This window comes from Sarcophilus harrisii, chromosome X (assembly GCF_902635505.1).
Source record: "Sarcophilus harrisii chromosome X, mSarHar1.11, whole genome shotgun sequence".
Classification (NCBI taxonomy): domain Eukaryota; kingdom Metazoa; phylum Chordata; class Mammalia; order Dasyuromorphia; family Dasyuridae; genus Sarcophilus; species Sarcophilus harrisii.
In genome coordinates, this window is record NC_045432.1 from 74802136 (window position 1) to 74820520 (window position 18385).

Sequence of the window (18385 nt, forward strand, 5' to 3'; positions counted from 1 at the left end):
CCATTCAACTTTCTTTTTATTCCTACTCATGCCTCAAACCTCCCATGCCACCCCCCATTCCTCCACCTCTCAGCTGAGAACCTCCATTTGTATTTCACTAAAAAATTGAACCCATTCGCCAAGAGTTTCCTCTTCCTCTGTGCTCCTCTTCTCACATCCTTCAAATGTCTTCCAGATGTCGCCATCGCGTCTTTTACCCTGCTCAAATGGAAAGACAATTCTACCCCATTCCAAGGCCCGCCCCTCTGCTTTGACTCGGCCCCTCCAGTTTTCTCCACCAGACTATCCTCACCATCACCCCCATGTCCCCCCTTTTAATGTCTCCATCTCTACTGGCCCTTCCTTACCAGATTATCAGGCCCGTGAGTTCTTCATTCTCAAGAAACCCTTCACTTTATTTGAGCATTCCTACCCGATAACATCCTAAACTCTTCTCCCTTGAGAAGGCTGTTAACCCTCTGGCCCCTGACTGCTGAGCTGCATCATTTCATTACACTGGTTTCCAAAGTTACCGGTGACCTCACAATGGGACACCTGATGACCCTCTGTGAAAGTCATCTTTCTTAATGTCTCTGTCTCAGCCTTTGCCTCTCATCTACCTTTTCCTCCTTTGTTCTTTCCTAAGTTATCTTGATGGTATTCTCTCCTGGTTCTGTTTGACCAGTCCTTGTCAGTCTCCCATGTTGATACCTCATTGGTGCTATGCCCTTTAACTACGGGGGTGCCCCTCAAAGCCCCACCTTACGCTCCCTTCTTTTTTAACTCACTACTTTCTTCATGATTTCATCACAGCTCCCATGGCTTTTACATCCAGCTCTAACCTCTTTCCTGACCTCACCTGACTTTTCGATGTCTCAAAATAAATGTATTTTCAGCATCTCCAATGTTATCACATCCAGAACTGATCTGACCCCGCTCTAAATGCCAACCCTTTTCCTATTATCAATTGTAACGTCTGGAGGTCCTCGGGACAGCCCGAGTCCTTGGTCTTAGTGACAAAGGCAGGGCAGCCACCCTGAGGCTGGTCAAAGATAGAACGTCTCTTTCCCAGTCCTTCTCGGCCCTTATATATCTTAATACAATTACATCATCACAGTATACTGAATATGCGGGAACTAGAGAACCCTTACATCACCATGCTAAGCACTAAGTACATGTGAACTAAAGAACCCATTCCACTGGGTTAACACCTTGTTCTAAGTATGCTTGTTTCAAGTATACTTCTCCAGAGTTCCGGCCCTCTACAATCACCCTCCCCCCTACAGGTGTCCTGATCCTGAACTTCTCCCTCTTCTCTTAATGCCCCCATCCAATGGCTTGAGGGACTACTATACTTGTGGAACAATTGATAAGGGAGGAGGGTTAAGTGGGCCCGTTAATTCAGAAGGCCCTCCCGCCTACTGTGTAAGTTGTAGGCATGATACGAAATAGAAAATTGTTTGGAAAAGGTGGTATAAAAGTTAAGGAGAGAGATCATTTCCTCTCGGCCCTCTGGAATACTGCCTGCACAGTTAAGCTGACAATAGAGTGCCAGGTGGGGGGGGGGGCAATTCCAGCTCAGCCATCCCTCACCCCGATCCTCCCAGCCCCCATAGCTCCAGATCATCTTCCACACAACTGCCAAAGTGATTATCCTAAAGTGCAGGTCTGGACCCCTCCCCTTCCAGGGGCTTTCTCTGACCTCCCGGATCCAATATAAAGTTCTTTCTTTACAGTCATTCAAAGATACTGGCAAGGCTTCCCATTTCCTTCTTCAGCTCATTTCACAAATGAGAAAACCAAGGCAAAAAGCCTTGAGTGACTTGCCCAGGATCACACAGCTAGGAAGTGCCTGAGGCCAGATTTAACAGGTCTTCTAGACTCCTAGCCCAGTATTCCAGCCACCTAGCTGCCCACATTTCTTCTCCAGGAGACCTTTCCTGGTCTGTCTTGGTCATGTCCCCACCTTCCCCTCAGAGAGAAACTCTTCATCTATTCTATGCTTTATGTGCCTAGCTTTTTTTATATGTCGTGTGCCCCCATTAGAACAGGAGCGATTTGGCTACTCTAAGCTTACCCAGCACTCATCACAGAGCCTGGCACACAGTAAGAACTTAATCCATGCTTTGGGATTCATTAGTTAGAAATACCCCCAGCAAAGGGGGTACAGAGCTACGTTCAAGGCAATCACCAATTTTAGGATGGCAGGGGATCTCAGCGTGGCAGGCACCACAGAAGCCTTCTGCACAGGAGGGGGCCGCAAGGTTGAGTTTCAGCCATTTGACTAAGGTCCTCCAGGTAGTATCAGGCCTAGTTCACTACCTCCAAATTTAGCAGCCTCCCCTGAACCTGGGAGAAGGGAGAGGGGTCTGTGTCTTCCTGAAAAGTCTCTGAATTGGATACTATGGTAACCCATTGGATTAAATAGCATCACCCCCCCACTTTCTCTGTGATTCCTTTGTAACTTGCAGCCAATTCGTCTTAAATACTTTCCACATTTGCTAAGTAAACTTTGACCTTCCTTCTACAAAAGCTTTAAATGGTACTTGCAGAGAAACCTCCAGAGCTAAGGTAAGGAAGTGAGTCCACCTTCATACCTGAGGGTGTTTCCATTCTCCCAGGGCCCAAGTTACCATAGGACCAAGAGCCCCCGGGGGCCTCTGGTTAGCCTACTACTGACGGAGACAAAGACGAGGTCACAATTGGCAGGAGACAGGATAAAAGAAAGGAACAGGGCAGATTCCATTCTGCATCCAGGGTACACGCGATGACGCATGCACGGTACACACAAGCTCCCAAATGGCAGCGTTCTTAAGCTTGTCCCAAAGAACTGGTCCTGGAGGCTGGACTGACATGAAATCTCAGCCACCAGCTAGTGGCGTGACCCTAGCCTGGACTTACTGCTCACTGTGAAAATGGGGATACCACCTGAAGTTCCTGCCAGGACAATTGCAGGGTTTCAAATGAGATACTATCTTGTATGGAAAGTGTTTGGTAAACTTTAAATTGCAATATAAATGCAAATTGGGCAACTAGGTGGCTCAGTGGACAGCACTGGGCTGGGAATCAGGAACACAAATCTGACTACAGACATTAGCTATTTTAATCCTGTTTGCCTCAGTTTCCTCCCCTGTAAAATGAGCTGGAGAAAGACAGAGCAAACTACTTCAAGGAAACCCCCAATGAAGTCATGAAGACACAACTGAATGAATAAATGACATAAATGCAAATCATTATTTTTATACCTGTATAAACATTATAAATATAAAATGTAATATAAATATATTGATAGATAGATAGATATAGTTATCTCTCTCAGCATAAGATTGTAAAAGAAGACTACTCTCTTACTAAGGCATTGAGAAGGTCCCCTTTCTCCTGCTACAGAATTCAGCCTCATCCCAACTCCCACCCCAGGACAGTGTGGGGTAATGGGAAGAATCCTGAGTTTGGAGTCAGGAGCCCCAGGGTTCCAAACCCCAGCTCTTTTCTTTCATTACAGTAAAATGAAAGGGGGGGGGGGCACTACATGTTTTTGTATCAGTAGGTAGAGGGCTGGCCTTAGAGTCAGGAAGACCTGAATTCAAATGCGACTTCAGACACTTTTAATTACCAACTGTGTGACTCTGAACAAGCCTCTTCACCTGTCTGCCTCAGTTTCCCCACCCGTAAAAAGGGGATAACAGTACCTATCTCCCAGTGTTATTAAGGAGAAACAAAGGAGATAATATTTGCAAGGTTCAGGCTCTTCAGAGAGTAGCAAAGTCATCTTATCAGGTGAAAGAATGTCCCTTAACATTAGGATAATTAGCCTATTATTATTGAAAGTGAGCAGTCCCTGAGAAAACCCAGTCTTCCAGGGCAAAGAAAATAATCATGGCAAAAACTGAACTGCCAAAACAACCCATTTCAAATGTAAGCAAGAGAACTCTGCTGCACCAAAGACAAAGGAAGAGCTAGGCCTGTCCCTTTGGGGCCTTCCAGCCCTCCCGGAAACATAGGCCCACACCCAGAATGCTAAGCTGGAAACCCAACATTCTTCTCCCGAATGTTACCTGAGACAGCAAGTCCCAACATTCCCTGCTATAAAAGGATACCACCAGTTCCCTCAAGGCTAGAAAGAACCATCCAGGGCCACTCCCGCACCCTAGGGTAAATAACTACAACCTAAATACCCACTGGAAAGCTGGAAAAATCATCCAGGAACCTGCCTACTTTCAAATATTAGGTACCCACATTCTCCCCAGTGTTCAAATTACTCCCCACAGAGGAAGCCAGATTAACTATTGCTTTGTATACCAGGGCCTTCAGAAGGTCAGCAGGGATTGGGAAGAATAAAGAAATGACTGGCAATGGAAAACAGGGCCTCCTTGCACCTGTTCCCTACTAGTCCCTCAAACAGGCAGGGAGGTACCATGGAAAGATCCCAGCCTCCGCAGTCAGAAAACTGGGCTTCAAACCCCACCTTTGATACTAACAAGCCCCAATCTTTCAGGGGTTCACTTCCTTCAACTCTCAAACTAGAGTTGGACAAAATGGTTCCAGGGCCTCCCCCCCCCCCCCAGCTTAAAAAAAAAAAATAAATAAAACTGGGCCCTCAAGGAACTCATAGTCTACCTGTTAAATTCAACAACAGCTACAATGGACCGTTTAAGTATACCTAATAGTTATTTCTTCTGTCGGTACCGCCCATTTCCTCCTCCTTCTCTCCTTCCCAGCCTACTCTGCCCTGGAGGCTGGGCTAGGTAATCATTAAAGTCCCTTCCAACCTCCATTTTACAATAAGAGCTAACATTTACTTAACACTTTTAAGTGCTTTATATATCCTCTCCTTTGATCCTATCAACACCTCAGTGAGGCAGGTGTAGCCTTCATTTCACACAAGGGGAAACTGAGGGTCACACAGCTAGTCCATGACTGAATCAGAGACTACCCCTCATGTCAGAGAGTACTGAATCCAAAAGAGATCCCATCTTAGCGAAAAGACTCCCAACTAGTGACAGGACTGAGGAAGGGCCCTTGCACAGGATATGGGGATGATCCCCCCCTTAATTCTTGAGGCACCATCGCCAGCCAGACAAAAGCATCAGGTGACAGGATTCTCATCAGGCTATATATCAGAGTCAAAGGAGGGAAGGGGACCGTGGGGGGCAGTGCTTACATTGCCCAAATGGGGGGCCCTGTGTTTGCCTAAACTGTTTTTCGGTGTTCTGAATAAAAGGCTCGCTGCTTGGCGAGGGGGATGACGTTTGGAAGTGATCTAAAAAACAAAAGACATCAGTAAAATTTTAATTTTTAAAATGCAATATAAGAACTGAAGCAACTAGGTGGTACCACAGGAGAGAGTGCCAGGTCTGGAATCACCAAGACCGAGTTCAAATTGAGCCTAGGCAAGTCACTTCATCCCACTGACCTCCATTTCCTCTTCTGGAAGGAAGTGAGCTGGAGAAAGGAATGGTAAATCCTTCCAGTATCTTTACCAAGAAAACCCCCAATGGGGTCACATATGACTGTACAAGAGAATGGAATAGCAAGGCGAACATTGAAAATCTCCTTTGAGTCTCTTGGAAGGATGAAGAGAATAGGGGGTGAGAGAGGGAACTAATATTCCTAGAAAAGTGACTGAACCAAGCTGCTGAAGGGCAAAGTCAAGGTTCAATCTCAGTTCTGACACTCAAAATCTCGTACTCTCTCATGCCTCCTTTCTGGATTCCTAAGATCTCCATTTGTACCGGTATTACCAGGGGCTTTTCCTGGGCCTCCGATGCTTCTCTCATAAAGAAAGGGGCTATAGTAATGAACTGAACCAGCTACACCCAGCGAAAGAACTCTGGGAGATGACTAAGAACCATTACATTGAATTCCCAATCCCTATATTTTTGCCCGCCTGCATTTTTTTCCTTCACAGGCTAATTGTACACTATTTCAGAATCCGATTCTTTTTGTACAGCAAAATAACAGTTTGGTCATGTAAACTTACTTTGTATTTAATTTATACTCTAATATATTTAACATCTACTGATCATCCTGCCATCTGCAGGGGACGGGGGGGGGGAGGGGAAAAATTGGAACAAAAGGTTTGGCAACTCTCAATGCTGAAAAATTACCCATGCATATATCTTGTAAATAAAAAGCTATAATAAAAAAAAGAAACACTTTGCACACAAATAAATCTGATCTAAACAACAAGAACAACAACAACAAAAAAAAAAAAAAGAAAGAAAGAAAGAAAGAAAAGAAAAGAAAAAAGAAAGGGGCTAGACCAGATGACCTCAACCTGCCCAGCTGTCTCTCTCTCTCTGACCCCAAGTTTGGCTCATCCTATATTCAAAATTGGTGTATTCAACAGGATGATTTCAGAAAGGCCTGGAGAGACTAACACGAACTGATGCTGAGGGAAATGAGCAGGACCAGGAGATCCTTATAGACTTCAACAACAATATTATATGATGACCAGTTCTGATGGGCCTGGCCATCCTCAGCAACGAGATCAACTAAATCATTTCTAATGGAGCAGGAATGAACTGAACCAGCTACACCCAGAGAAAGAACTCTGGGAGATGACTAAAAACCATTACATTGAATTCCCAATCCCTATATTTATGCCCACCTGCATTTTTGATTTCCTTCACAGGCTAATTGTACACTATTTCAGAGTCTGATTCTTTTTGTACAGCAAAATAACGGTTTGGTCATGTATACTTATTGTGTATCTAATTTATATTTTAACATATTTAACATCTACTGGTCATCCTGCCATCTGGGGGGGGGGGGTAAGAGGTAAAAAATTGGAACAAGAGGTTTGGCAATTGTCAATGCTGTAAAGTTACCCATGCATATAACCTGTAAATAAAAGGCTATTAAATAAAAAAATTTAAAAAAAGCAAATAAAAAAAAATTGGTTTGTTGCCTCTTCTAATGATCTCCATTAACACCCATACCTCTCTTCTACTTTACTCAGCTGATCCCATCTGGGAATAAAGACTGAGCCAGCTACCCCAGACCAGAAGGAACATGGCAGCAGGTGACAGAACACCCTTTCAATCTCCCTTTCATGCCATTGTTTAGTCTTTTTAAGTCGTGTCCAGATTTTTGGGGGCTCAATTGGTGTTTTTTTGGCAAAGATACTAGAGAGATTCACCATTTCCTCCTCCAAGTCATTTTATAGATGAGGAAACTGAAACAAATTGATTGAAGTGACTTGCCCAGAGACATACATTAGGAAATGGCTGAGGCCAGATCTGATCTTGTCTCACTCTATTCACTGAGTCGGCCAGCTGTCTCTTTGACATCGCTTCATCCCTCAACATTTGGGTAAGGCATTACCACTTCAGATTCAGTTTCTTTAGCTGGAAAATAATGCCAGTCCCTTGCTCTGATTACATGACACTTGGGAAAGTTGAGTGCCAGCTGACTTCTGTCTTGCTGCTGAGACATGGGAGTCTTCTGCTTAGAGGTGAACCAGTAGAAGAACTGATCTGCTTACTGCCACCCCCCCCCCAGGAGGCCCAGCTGTCTCTCAGGCAGTGGGCTTGGGGACCACTCAGCAGTAGGGCTGTTCTATAATCTAAATCCGTGACTGTTTTTTTTTTTTTTTTTAAGAGAATCCAGCATGAAATAATGGATTGAGTAAGAAGATTCAGTTGGGAAGACCCTCCACAAGCTTTGGTTTTCTCATCTGTAAAATGAACCTACAGATACCTGTTTTCCCTACTTCCCAGGGCTACTAAGTTGGTGCAGCTAAAAGGGACCTTAGAGTCACTGGCATCTAAGCTCCTTGCTGAAGGATCACCCAGGCTGACTGACCACAAAGGCAGGAGTGAGACCCAGGTTCCCTTGTCTGCAAATCCAAGACACTTTCCCATTCTGGTCTGTAATGGGCTTTGTTTTCCTTGCCTCCTCAATGGGTGGTGGAGGGAGAGAATTTGGAACTGAAAAATGAGCCTGACTTTTAACCAAACAGCTCCCTCCCAAAAAACATCCCTCTTCACCTGAGTTTTGAATGCATGCATTTGGGGACCAGAAACAAGACATTAGAGCATCACCTAAATATTGTGTTGGGGGGAAGGAGCTGCTAGTTTCAACTGCTTCATCACCGGGATATACAAGCTTGGTGGAGCTTTACAAGCAAAAAAAATCCTTCTTTTTTAAGTGTCTCAAGACCTATGAATAAGATAAAGGGAGTCTGCATCAGGTGCTGGATCCCTGAGCTCAAGGGAACGGACAGACTGGCTATATGGGTAGATAAAGGGAATACAATCTTGGGTCTGGAGAACACAGACGGGGCTTAAGAAAGGCTTCTGGAACTGAAATGCTAAAGTAAGATATTGACTTTTCACTTGCCCTTTCCAGGTCTCAGTTGACAAGTTAAATATTTAAGTCCCCAACAGCTCAAAAATTTATGATTTCTATTAAAAGAAACGTCTTTTTGTTATAGAAATGAAAGGCGTGTCCATGAACTCAGGAATAGCTAAAGAAATTAAAGTAGATGAATGTAATTATTTAATGCTTAGTAAGAAATAACAAATGGGGCAGTTTCAGAGAAACCTGGAGAGATTCTATAAAATGATACATAGGAAGTGGACAGACCCAGGAGAACAAATGTTTTCCAACCCAAATGATATAGGTAATTTGTCTTGTTTTGACTACCTTTATTTGCAGTTAAGCCTTTGCTTTTCTTTCCAAATAGGAAGAAGAGTAATTGGGAAAGACAAAGCAGCTAGGGAAAGCATGGTCTCCCCTCACCTATCTCGGCCCCCACAAAAAAAGACAAAGAATCATTAAAGCATTCTTGAATGGGAAAGAAAACAGAAGCAATCACAGACAAGTGATGTGTTGAATTCATAAATTATTTTAAAAGCAAGCTGTTGACGACACAGATTGTCCGGTATGACCCTCTCCTTCTATTGTACAATATATGGAGAAGTACTCATTTTATCCTATGTTTGCTGAGGTCAGAAGTTTTTAAAATGAACACAAATAAATGAAATAAGAAGGGTTAGATAGGATCAGGTATCCCATTCAGGGAAGACTCCCAGGGTAGAACCAGATTCAAATGTTAATGGGAGAAGTTTAACAAATAAAATTCAATCCACACAGTTTATAAAGCTATCCTGTGATTTTCTAAGTCAAAAGCAATTGTCAGGGATCCATTTCTGAGTTACATGTCATTGGACTACATGGCCTCAGAGATTCCCTCCACCTGGAAATCCATGATCTTGATGAAGAAAGAAGGATTTGGAATAATTTGAAAATCTCTAACATTCCTTAAAGTTCACCACAGGAACAAAACTTGTACATTCAGTCGTAATCTAACCTCCCGGCTCCATCACCCCAGGAGACATCTTCTGAATTGGTTTCCCTGTAATGGCCATGAAGTATGATGACAGTTCCCTCATGCTTAACTAGTTGCTCTTGATCCCCATGACGACCTTGGGCAATTATCAAAATAGGTATCATGGCATCTTCCACTTTTTCTTTGTTTCTTGTTGTCCATTTACTTCCCCTCGGTCTCCCTCCCTAAGTCCAGCAGAGCAAAGTAGGCCCAACCAAGCCTTTTCAACTAGGGACACACCCAGCTTCAGCACAGCCTCAGTGGCTGAACCCTCAAGAAATGAGTTGTCATATCCCATCTGCCAAGCTGAAACTTAGGGTCACAGACCTTGAGCTGGAAATGGGCTCAGGAGCTGGGAGTGAGGGGACCAGTCCTCAGTTGGGAGGCCATAGGGGAAGGAGAGAGAAAGACCCAATCATAAAAAGCTTTCGTGATGACTTCCTGAATCATAACACACCCTTCTGGAGTCCAGAAACTCTCCGAAAATATCAAATCTGCTTTGCGTTCTTATTATGCGAACAAAAGCAAGTGCACTCAAAACTAAACCAAAAGTATGAGGACACACCCAGATGGGTGATTACAGTCCAAGCACAAAAGTCTAACATCTTAGCCTTCTAGCCTGTATTTTCATAGACCAGAGCCTCTGCTTGGTCTGCTTGGTTTTGTAATGAGTCACTCCACAGATTTTTCCAACCTCCCAAAATAAAACACTATTTCAAGCACTCTAAGAAGTTGTAAAGTTGGCAAGGGCCAGGGGACAGCAAGGCCATGACGTGGTCACAAGAATTTCGAAGTTGGAAGAAGCTGGAAGGCTATGGATCCCTTTTCTCTCTCTGGGCTATCCCGGGGGCCTCAGAATCCACACCTACCCAGAGTTCTGGGGCCACCGCCATCCCTATCAAGTCCAGGGACTGTCCTCCTGGATCCCCTGGGGTATCATGAGTTTCTCTGCACGTCATTGTTTCCCACCATAAAATTAAGGGATTGATGTAAATGATCTCTAGGTTTAACTATTTGATCCCACGAAACGCGAGTTCAAACGTTTACACTGACAAAAATTGGCCATATGACTTTGGTCAAGTCCTTTCTCGCTGTCCTCAAATGAAGGAGTTAGGCAATTCCTGAGATCTTTTCCACCTATGATCTTAATCATGTGCCTCACACATAATGTGAGGGGAACTTTAGCACTTTAAAACATGAGAAATCTGATTAACATGAATAAGGAAATCATCAAGTAGCCATTTCCGGGTATCGCTCCTCTACGCAATTTAGGCAAAAGCTTCTCCCCACTTTTTCCCTTTTGTAAAAATCACCCAAAAAGGGAGAGGGGGAGAATGAGGGCATCTCTAGGTGGAAGGAGTCAGGTCTCTTGTGAAAGAACAGACCAGCACGGCAAAGTGCCACACAAACCAAGCCGCCCAGCATAGCGGGGTGCCACACGAGCGGAAAGGTTCAGATGATGTCATCTAGAACCAGAGCTCAAGCTAGAACAAGGCTACGTACTAGGACGAGGCTACGTGCTAGGTCGAGGCTACGTGCTAGGTCGAGGCTGCGCGCCAGGTCGAGGCTGCGCGCCAGGTCAAGGCTACGCACTAGAACGAGGCTACGCACTAGAACGAGGCTAACTGCGAGACAGAGAACGAGAGCGAGATCTAGAACGAGAACGAGGCAGAAGGCGGCTGAGGGAGGGTGAGGGCAGCTGAGGCGCGCGCTCTCTCAGCTTCTCTGGGCTCCCTGGCTATCCCGGGGGCCTCAGAATCCACACCTACCCAGAGTTCTGGGGCCGGAGCTCCCTCGCCTCAGAGATCTGGCTGGCCTGAGGACACCGACAGCCACGGGCTACTGAGGGCGGCCATCTAGACCTCGGCCTACCGGTGAGAACAAGCCTGCACTAGAGAGGGAGGAGAGGGGAGGGGCCCCGCTAACAGCCACGAGATCTCGCGAGAGGCTGCGAGATCAAGGCCAAGCGTCAGGTGCAGGACCATGGCGGAGTTTGAGGACATTTCCGATGACAGCTACAGTGACAGTGATGTCCTGCCAGCTACGCCACCCCCCAGAATTTACCCAGCAGCTTTTCCCCCTTGGGCCTCGGCCTCAGGGGAAGCAGCGGTCGCTGCCGCCGCCGCCGCCGCCGCCGCCGCTCAGGTAATCCAAGACCCGGCAGTAGGCAGCAGCGATTTCAGTCAAGATGATTTCCGCCCAACCCAGCCAAGTAGCCCTCCTCTAGAGATCCCTGGTGATCTTGGTGAAATTCAGTGGTTGCAGAGCCCAGAAAGAAAGGTTAAGGTGGAAGAAGAAATGGAAGGGGAAAGCCCACCCTCAAAGAAGCTCGTTTTTGGTTCTTCTCCTTCCACCTCTCTTTCCATGACTGAACAGCAAACAGAGGAGAGGTTAGACTCTCCGCTTCTTTTTCCATCAGAAAATGAGGCAGAGTTGTATGAGTTTTCTTCTCCAGGACAGTCTTCTCCCAGATCTCTTGATTTGCCATTTGACCCATCAGCCTGGGGGCCTTCTCTTCCCCCGTCCCAAGAGTCATTCGTCCCTGAATCTCCTTATGGGTTGGAAAGCCAGGATGATTCTCAGCCATGCGAGCCAGATTCTCAGTCATCTCCTACCATGAGAATACCACAACTAAAGACCACAACTCTAGAGCCATTGGATGAAGACGAAGAACCCTGCACATCTACTTTCCAGGTACAAGGGTCTCCCTATGAATCCCCTTCCCAGGGACCAGTTTATTCATTGTCTCTCTCTCTCTGTGTGTGTCTGTCTCTGTCTGTGTGTGTGTGTGTGTGTGTGTGTGTGTGTGTGTGTGTCTTGCCTTTTTTTTTTTTTTTTTTTTTTTGCTGAGGCCTTTTGGGGGTAAGTGATTTGCCCAGGTTCACATAGCTAGGGAGTGTTGTGTCCAAGGCCAGATTTGAGCTCAGGTCCTCCTGACTTCAGGCTGGTGCTCTATCCAATGTGCCACCTACCTGCCCCACATCCATTGTCTGTAATAGCTCAGGCAGCACACCTTCAGCCTCTTGATTTCTGGATTGAGGACAAACCAGTAGGTGCTTGGCCTTCTTTCTCCAGGTCCAGAGAATCCCATACCGTGAGGTTTTTCCACTGGAAGAGGAATCGCTGGAAGAGGAATCGGACTGCAGGGTTTCTTCCACCGCACACCTAGAACAATCCCCGTTTTCTGCGTGCCTGTTTGATGACGACTCAGACAGTGAGTTTTTTTTTAGCCTGGTGCATGGGAAAGTGCTCCCTGCTTCTCCCACAACGGACCAAAAACTAGGCTTTCAGTTCTCTCTTTCAGGACAGGAATCACCACGCCATTCTTTCGATTTCCTATTTGAGGAAGACTCCACTAGTGCATTTTCTTCTGATGTAGCCCAAGGGATACCCCTCCCTGACCTTCTTCTCTTGGAAACAGAGCCAGACCGTGAGTGTTCATATTCTCAGTTTTCTCCACCAAAAGCAGCACAGGTCAAGCCTCTGGGAAACATGTTCCCCGAAGCATCATCCTTTGCAACTTCTAGCCAGGCAGAAGGGCCGCCATCCGAAGCCCTTGCCATATTGAAAATTCAACAAACGGCTGCATTTTCTCCTAGCACAGAGAGAGCATACCGCCATGCTCTCGAATGCCTCTTTGAGAACAAGCCAATCTGGGAGGAGCCTCCTTCACCAGACGACAAAATACTTATACCTAACACTCCTTCTCCACAGAGAAAGAAGGCAGTCTCAGGGTTGCTCCTCTCTGAAAGACTTGAGACATCATGTACCTGGTCTTTAGATGACCCATTTGAGGACATTTCATCCCGTGAGCCTTCCCCTTCAGGGGCCCATGAAGCACTAGCCCCTGAAGCTTTTCTAGCGACAACGATGACTGTTTATGAATTTCCTCCCACAGAGCCAGTGTCACCACCTTGCACATCTCTCGATGCCCTGTTCGAAGACACGTCAATCCCTGAGTTTTCTTCCCAGATCCACGAGGTAGCCCCTGAATTTCCTGCTGCAGTACGAAAGAAGACAGTATATGAATTTTCTCCTTCAAAGGTACGACCACTGCCACCCCAAAGATCTCTTGATTTCCTTCTCGAGGACCAGGCAGCCTTTGAACTTTCTTCCCAGGCCCATGACAGTGATTTCTCTGAATCTCCTCCTTTAGTGGCAAAGAAGCTAGTTTTTGAGGTCTCTCCTCAGGCATCACCAGGAGCTTCATCTCCCGATTTTCTATTTGAGGATGACATACCAGGATCCTCGTATCCCAGTTTCCTCCTAGACGATGACATTCTGAGACCCTCATCTCATGATTTCCTAATAGACGATGAGTTGCCAGGACCCTCCTATCGCAGTTACCTACTAGACGATGAGTTGCCAGGACCCTCCTATCGCAGTTACCTGATAGACGATGAGTTGCCAGGACCCTCCTATCGCAGTTATCTGACAGACGATGAGTTGCCAGGACCCTCGTATCGCACTTACCTGATAGACGATGAATTGCCAGGACCCTCGTATGGCACTTACTTGATACACGATGAGTTGCCAGGACCCTCATATCGCAGTTACCTGATAGACGATGAGGTGCCAGGACCCTCATCTTCTAGTTTCCTAGTAGAAGATGAAAAGGCAAGATTCTCATCTCCTGATTTCCCAATAGAGGAAGAGGAAACCCTTGATTATACTGCATTATTATATAACATATCAGTATCTCCTCCCCCACTGAGAAAAAAAACAGTATTTGCTCCTTCTCCCAATGCTTCCAGCGCACAGACAATACCATACATCGATTCTCTCAGTTTCCCGATTGATGACAAGTCAGCTGGTGAGCCTTTGAGCCAAGCCCAAGAGATGCTATCTTCTGAGTCTCCTATGTTGGGAAGGAAGTTAAACTATGAATTTAAGCCCCTAGATTTACTCCTTGAGGAAGACTCAAGCCCAGAGGCAGCTTCTCTACCGATCCACAGCTTAGTAATCCCTGCCACATCTCCAGGAGAAAAGTACCTGCCACAGTACAACTCTCCTGATTTCATGTATGAGGACCATTCTGCCTTCCAGTATTTTCCTTCAGGGGTCCACGATCTGGTATTCCCTGACATGACTTCTGGAACAGACAATTACGGCTCTCAGTTTGCTTCTTCTCGGGCACAGATAGTGACATCTCCCAGCTCTCTTGATTTTCTGTTAACAGGTGACCTTTTGTCACCAGACCCTGTCATACTACTCCCTGGATCACCCAACTCAGTGGGGGAACAGCAAATCTTTGAGTTTTTTTCTTCCCAGGAGGAGAAGACATTCTGTGACTCTACTTCAGACCAAGGGAGGCTCTTTTATGATGTTCCTCTGTCCCAGAACCAGGAGTTAGAACCTGAATTTTCTTTCCGAGCAGAACAGCGAGTGGCTGAGGCTTTTAGTTCCCATGTCTTTTTTCCTTTTGAGGAAGAGATGATGCCACTGGGGTGGGATCTTACTTCCCAGGTCTCAGCGGAACAAGTATATGAGTGTTCTTCGACCTGTATGCCTGAGAGTACCGAAACCAAAGCTACTCCTCCCCAGGAATCAGATGGTAAGTAACCTCAGCTCTCACTTACTCCATACCTCCTTTGCTCAAGAGATATTTTTAATTTAAAAGAAGGGCTTTTTAATTAATTTTATCATGTTTCTAATTAACAAGCATTTTTCTCCCTATTTCCCACCCCCAAGGGAACAAAAAGAACCCTAGTTGAGTGAAGTAAATTCCATGGCATGCTATCGTGTCCAAAAACGAATCTCTCATTTTTAATCCATCCCACTCTCTCAAGAAGAGCTTTGATCTCTGGTCCCCAGAGGCTCTAGTCTTTGGGATTCCTTCCCCAGCCTTAAATAAGTTATTCTCCAGATCTTTTTCCTTTCCAGACGATGAAGATGACAAGAATGAAGATGGTGACGATGACCACAACAAAGGCAGTGGCAAAGATGGAGATGACGGTGACGACAGAGGCGGTGACAACGGCAGCGAAAGAGGCAGCGGAGGCAGTGGCGACGGAGACAACGAAGACGGCGGCGAAGGAGGCAAGGAAGACGGCGGAGAAGGAGGCAAGGAAGACGGCGGCGAAGGAGGCAAGGAAGGTGGTGGCGAGGAAGGCAGCGACAGAGGCAAGGAAGGCAGTGACAGAGGAGATGAAGATGGTGGCGATGAAGATGGCGGTGATGTCGACAAAGACAGTGGCAACGTTGACAAAGATGGCAGCAATGTTGGTGACAAAGACAGCAGCAACATCAACAAAGACAGCAGTGACATTGACAAAGACAGTGGCAATGGTGATGATGCTGACAAAGACAGCAGCGATGGCAGTGGCATCAACAAAGACGGCGGCGACAACAAAGACAGCGGCGACAATACAGATAACAATGACAAAGATGATAACAACAAAGATGATGGCGACAACAAAGACGACAGCAGCAACAAAGACAGCAGCGACAACACAGATGACAATGACAAACACGACAACAAAGATGACAACAACAACAAAGATGGCGGCAACAAAGACAGTGGTGACAACACAGATAACAGCGACAGCAAAGATGACCACAACAGCAAAGATGACCGCAACACCAAAGATGACCGCAACACCAAAGATGACCGCGACAGCAAAGATGACCACAACAACAAAGATGAAAAAGATGATGAAGAAAACAAAGATGAAAAAGATGAGGAAGATAACAAAGCACTTCCTATGTGGAAAGAAACCATCTGAATTGTCTCCTCCCCAATTCATGAAGTGATCTCCCCAACAAAAAGCAAGTCTAAGAATCAAACTTCCCTCCTAAGCAACTTACTTTACATAAATTAGTTTCAATACAAAAAATATAACTTTTCAATTAGTTCATATTTCTGTGAAGATTCTTAGTCTAGTCCTCACATATTGATGCATTTTCCTCCTTTTAGAAATTATAGATAATCTAGACATTGGTCTAGCCATTCTGTTTTGTTTACCCTATTTCAGGTTTTCAGAATTCTTTATAGTTTTTTTTTTTTTACTTGTTTTTAATTGCTTAACAGTATCAAATGAAAACACCACAATTTTTTTATCCATCCCCTCTTCCACTGGAAATTTCAGTTCCTTCCATTTTGTTTTTGTGGGGGAGGGTGTTTTTTGTTTAGTATTTGGGGGCAATCTAGTAATACATCTCTGAAAATCTTTCAACACGTGCCTCTTTTTGGTTCATTTTTTAAAAAATCTTTTTTCAGGGCTTATTATCCAGTAATGGAATTATCTGATGTAAAAGCATTGAGTGAAGGGATAGGGGATGAGGAGAGGAAAATGTTTTCTGCCTCCTGCAAAGTTGCTCTCCAAAAACTACGTTTTCCTGAGTATTATTCATTCTTTCTCAGGGATTTTCCCCCTTCTCAAGTTGTTAGTCTGTACTATGTTCTGCTTTTTTCACTGTGCCGCATTTCATAATTTTCCATATTCCTTTATACTTTCCTTAATTATCTTTAATTGTGGAGTAGTATATCAAATAAACATGCCACAATTTATTCCCTCATTCCCCTTTTCCATTTTAAGTTGCAGTTGCTTTCCAGTTTTTTGGGAAGGGGATTTTTTGTTTGTTTTGCAGTCCAAATAATGAGGCTCTGAAAATCAACACATGGCTCTTTTTCATTCATTTAAAAAAATCTTTTCAGGGTTTATTTCTCAATAATGGAATTATTTGGTTAAAAGGATGAGGGGAGAGGAGAGAAGGCTAATTTTTTTTCTGCCTGCTGCCAAGTTACTCTTCAAAAAATATGTACAAGTTTATCATTTGATATGTTATCAGGGTTATGGAGAAACATTGATAGTCATTGGTAGTCAAATGATAAACCACCAATGACTATCAATGTTTTCTCCATAGCCCTGCCTGCCCAGGAGTGAATTTTATTACTTATATTTGGTTTTGCCAGTGTGATGCTCATGAGGCAATACTTCAGTTTAATTTGAGTATCTTTAAAGTTGAGTTTTTAAGTGAAAAGTAAGAATTTGTTTTCTCTTTCAAAAGCTATCAGTTCATCCTTTTAAAAAAATTTATTATGCGGCACATTTTCCATTAAATATATTTAAAATATGTTATTTTCCTTCGTGTCTTTTCTTCTTCTATCACTTATGACAGGAGTTCTAGCCTTATGATTGGCTTTCCATCTCATTGTAGGAATTGGTTTATTCAAGATTTTTTAAGTGAATTTGTACAAGTAACCATACATCCCATTATCTGCTTGACCTCACCCAGGAAACAAGGATGAAAGCCACTAGGTGGGGGTTCCCCACTGCGTCAAAGGTATAAGCAGAGGGGCTAGGAACAGAAGCCAGGGCCCAAATCAAGAGAGCCAGAGAATCAATCACATTATGACAGGGAACAGTGAACAGCTATGTTTTAGGAAGGCAAAGAACTCAAAATTCCAGAGTCCAAGATAATTTGTAGCACCCAGCAAACTGGCTGTTGCTATGTGATGTTATATTCAGGTACAAAATGCTGTTAACTGCCTTCTAAACTCACCTAATTGAGCTTTTCAGTTGGACAGCTCCCCAGCACCACCAATAACATCTCCCAGGGAGACTAACAGCCTATTTAATCAGCTTGGGGAGAAGTCCTAAGTCTTAACAAACCCTTTTAATTGGTATCATATCACTGCCCACCCCACCCCATCCAATCCCTCCATTATAAAATGTATTCACTTAATCTCAAGCACTTATTTAATATAAGATCAAGAAGCAGAGTGCTTCCCAACTTTTGATCTTCTGGAGCCTTCTTTAAAATCGTTAAATGTGTTGGGGGGAGGGAGATTAGACCAATCTGTGACTAATAACATTTTATGGGAACACTGAAGTATAAAGCCAGAGGTGTGCAGCAAGAGGATGAAACTAAAACTTGAAGTTTTAGCACTCATTCCAAGACTGACTAAAGAAATGTTAAATATACACACAGAAAAGAAAGTGCCATAATTGTTTGCTTACAAAGTGGAACCATAAGGTAAAGTTACACAGAAGGAAAAGAAAAAGACAAAACCTGGAGAAGGGGAAAGGGAGGGTCTCATGTGAAGTATAATAAAGCTTGATACTTTCA

General features: G+C 44.6%; 2 protein-coding genes across 5 annotated transcripts in view; one reads left to right on the forward strand and one right to left on the reverse strand.

The window, feature by feature from the left end:
• The window catches only part of PLS3 (plastin 3), a 101606-nt gene that overhangs the window by 51055 nt on the left and 32166 nt on the right, over window positions 1–18385 (reverse strand). The window contains exon 1 of one of the 4 annotated variants that reach the window (XM_031944795.1): window positions 348–460. The exons of the other annotated variants lie outside the window; for them this stretch is intronic. The gene's annotated coding sequence lies outside the window, so the exon portion shown is untranslated. Of the gene's footprint in view, window positions 1–347; window positions 461–18385 lie in introns of those variants that run through there. 4 annotated transcript variants of the gene reach the window in all.
• On the forward strand, window positions 10686–16503 carry LOC116420365. The gene is made up of 3 exons (XM_031945074.1): window positions 10686–12007; window positions 12389–14867; window positions 15197–16503. The coding sequence occupies exons 1-3, from the start codon at window positions 11297–11299 to the stop codon at window positions 16036–16038; spliced, it is 4032 nt and encodes a 1343-aa protein (XP_031800934.1). The 5' UTR covers window positions 10686–11296; the 3' UTR covers window positions 16039–16503.

Excerpts from the sequence above, each read along its gene's own strand:
- LOC116420365 (XM_031945074.1), top strand. The coding sequence starts at position 11,297 with ATGGCGGAGTTTGAGGACATTTCCGATGACAGCTACAGTGACAGTGAT. Across the intron at positions 12,008-12,388 it reads CCTGCACATCTACTTTCCAG|GTCCAGAGAATCCCATACCG; the intron begins GTACAAGGGTCT and ends TTCTTTCTCCAG. Across the intron at positions 14,868-15,196 it reads TCCTCCCCAGGAATCAGATG|ACGATGAAGATGACAAGAAT; the intron begins GTAAGTAACCTC and ends TTTCCTTTCCAG.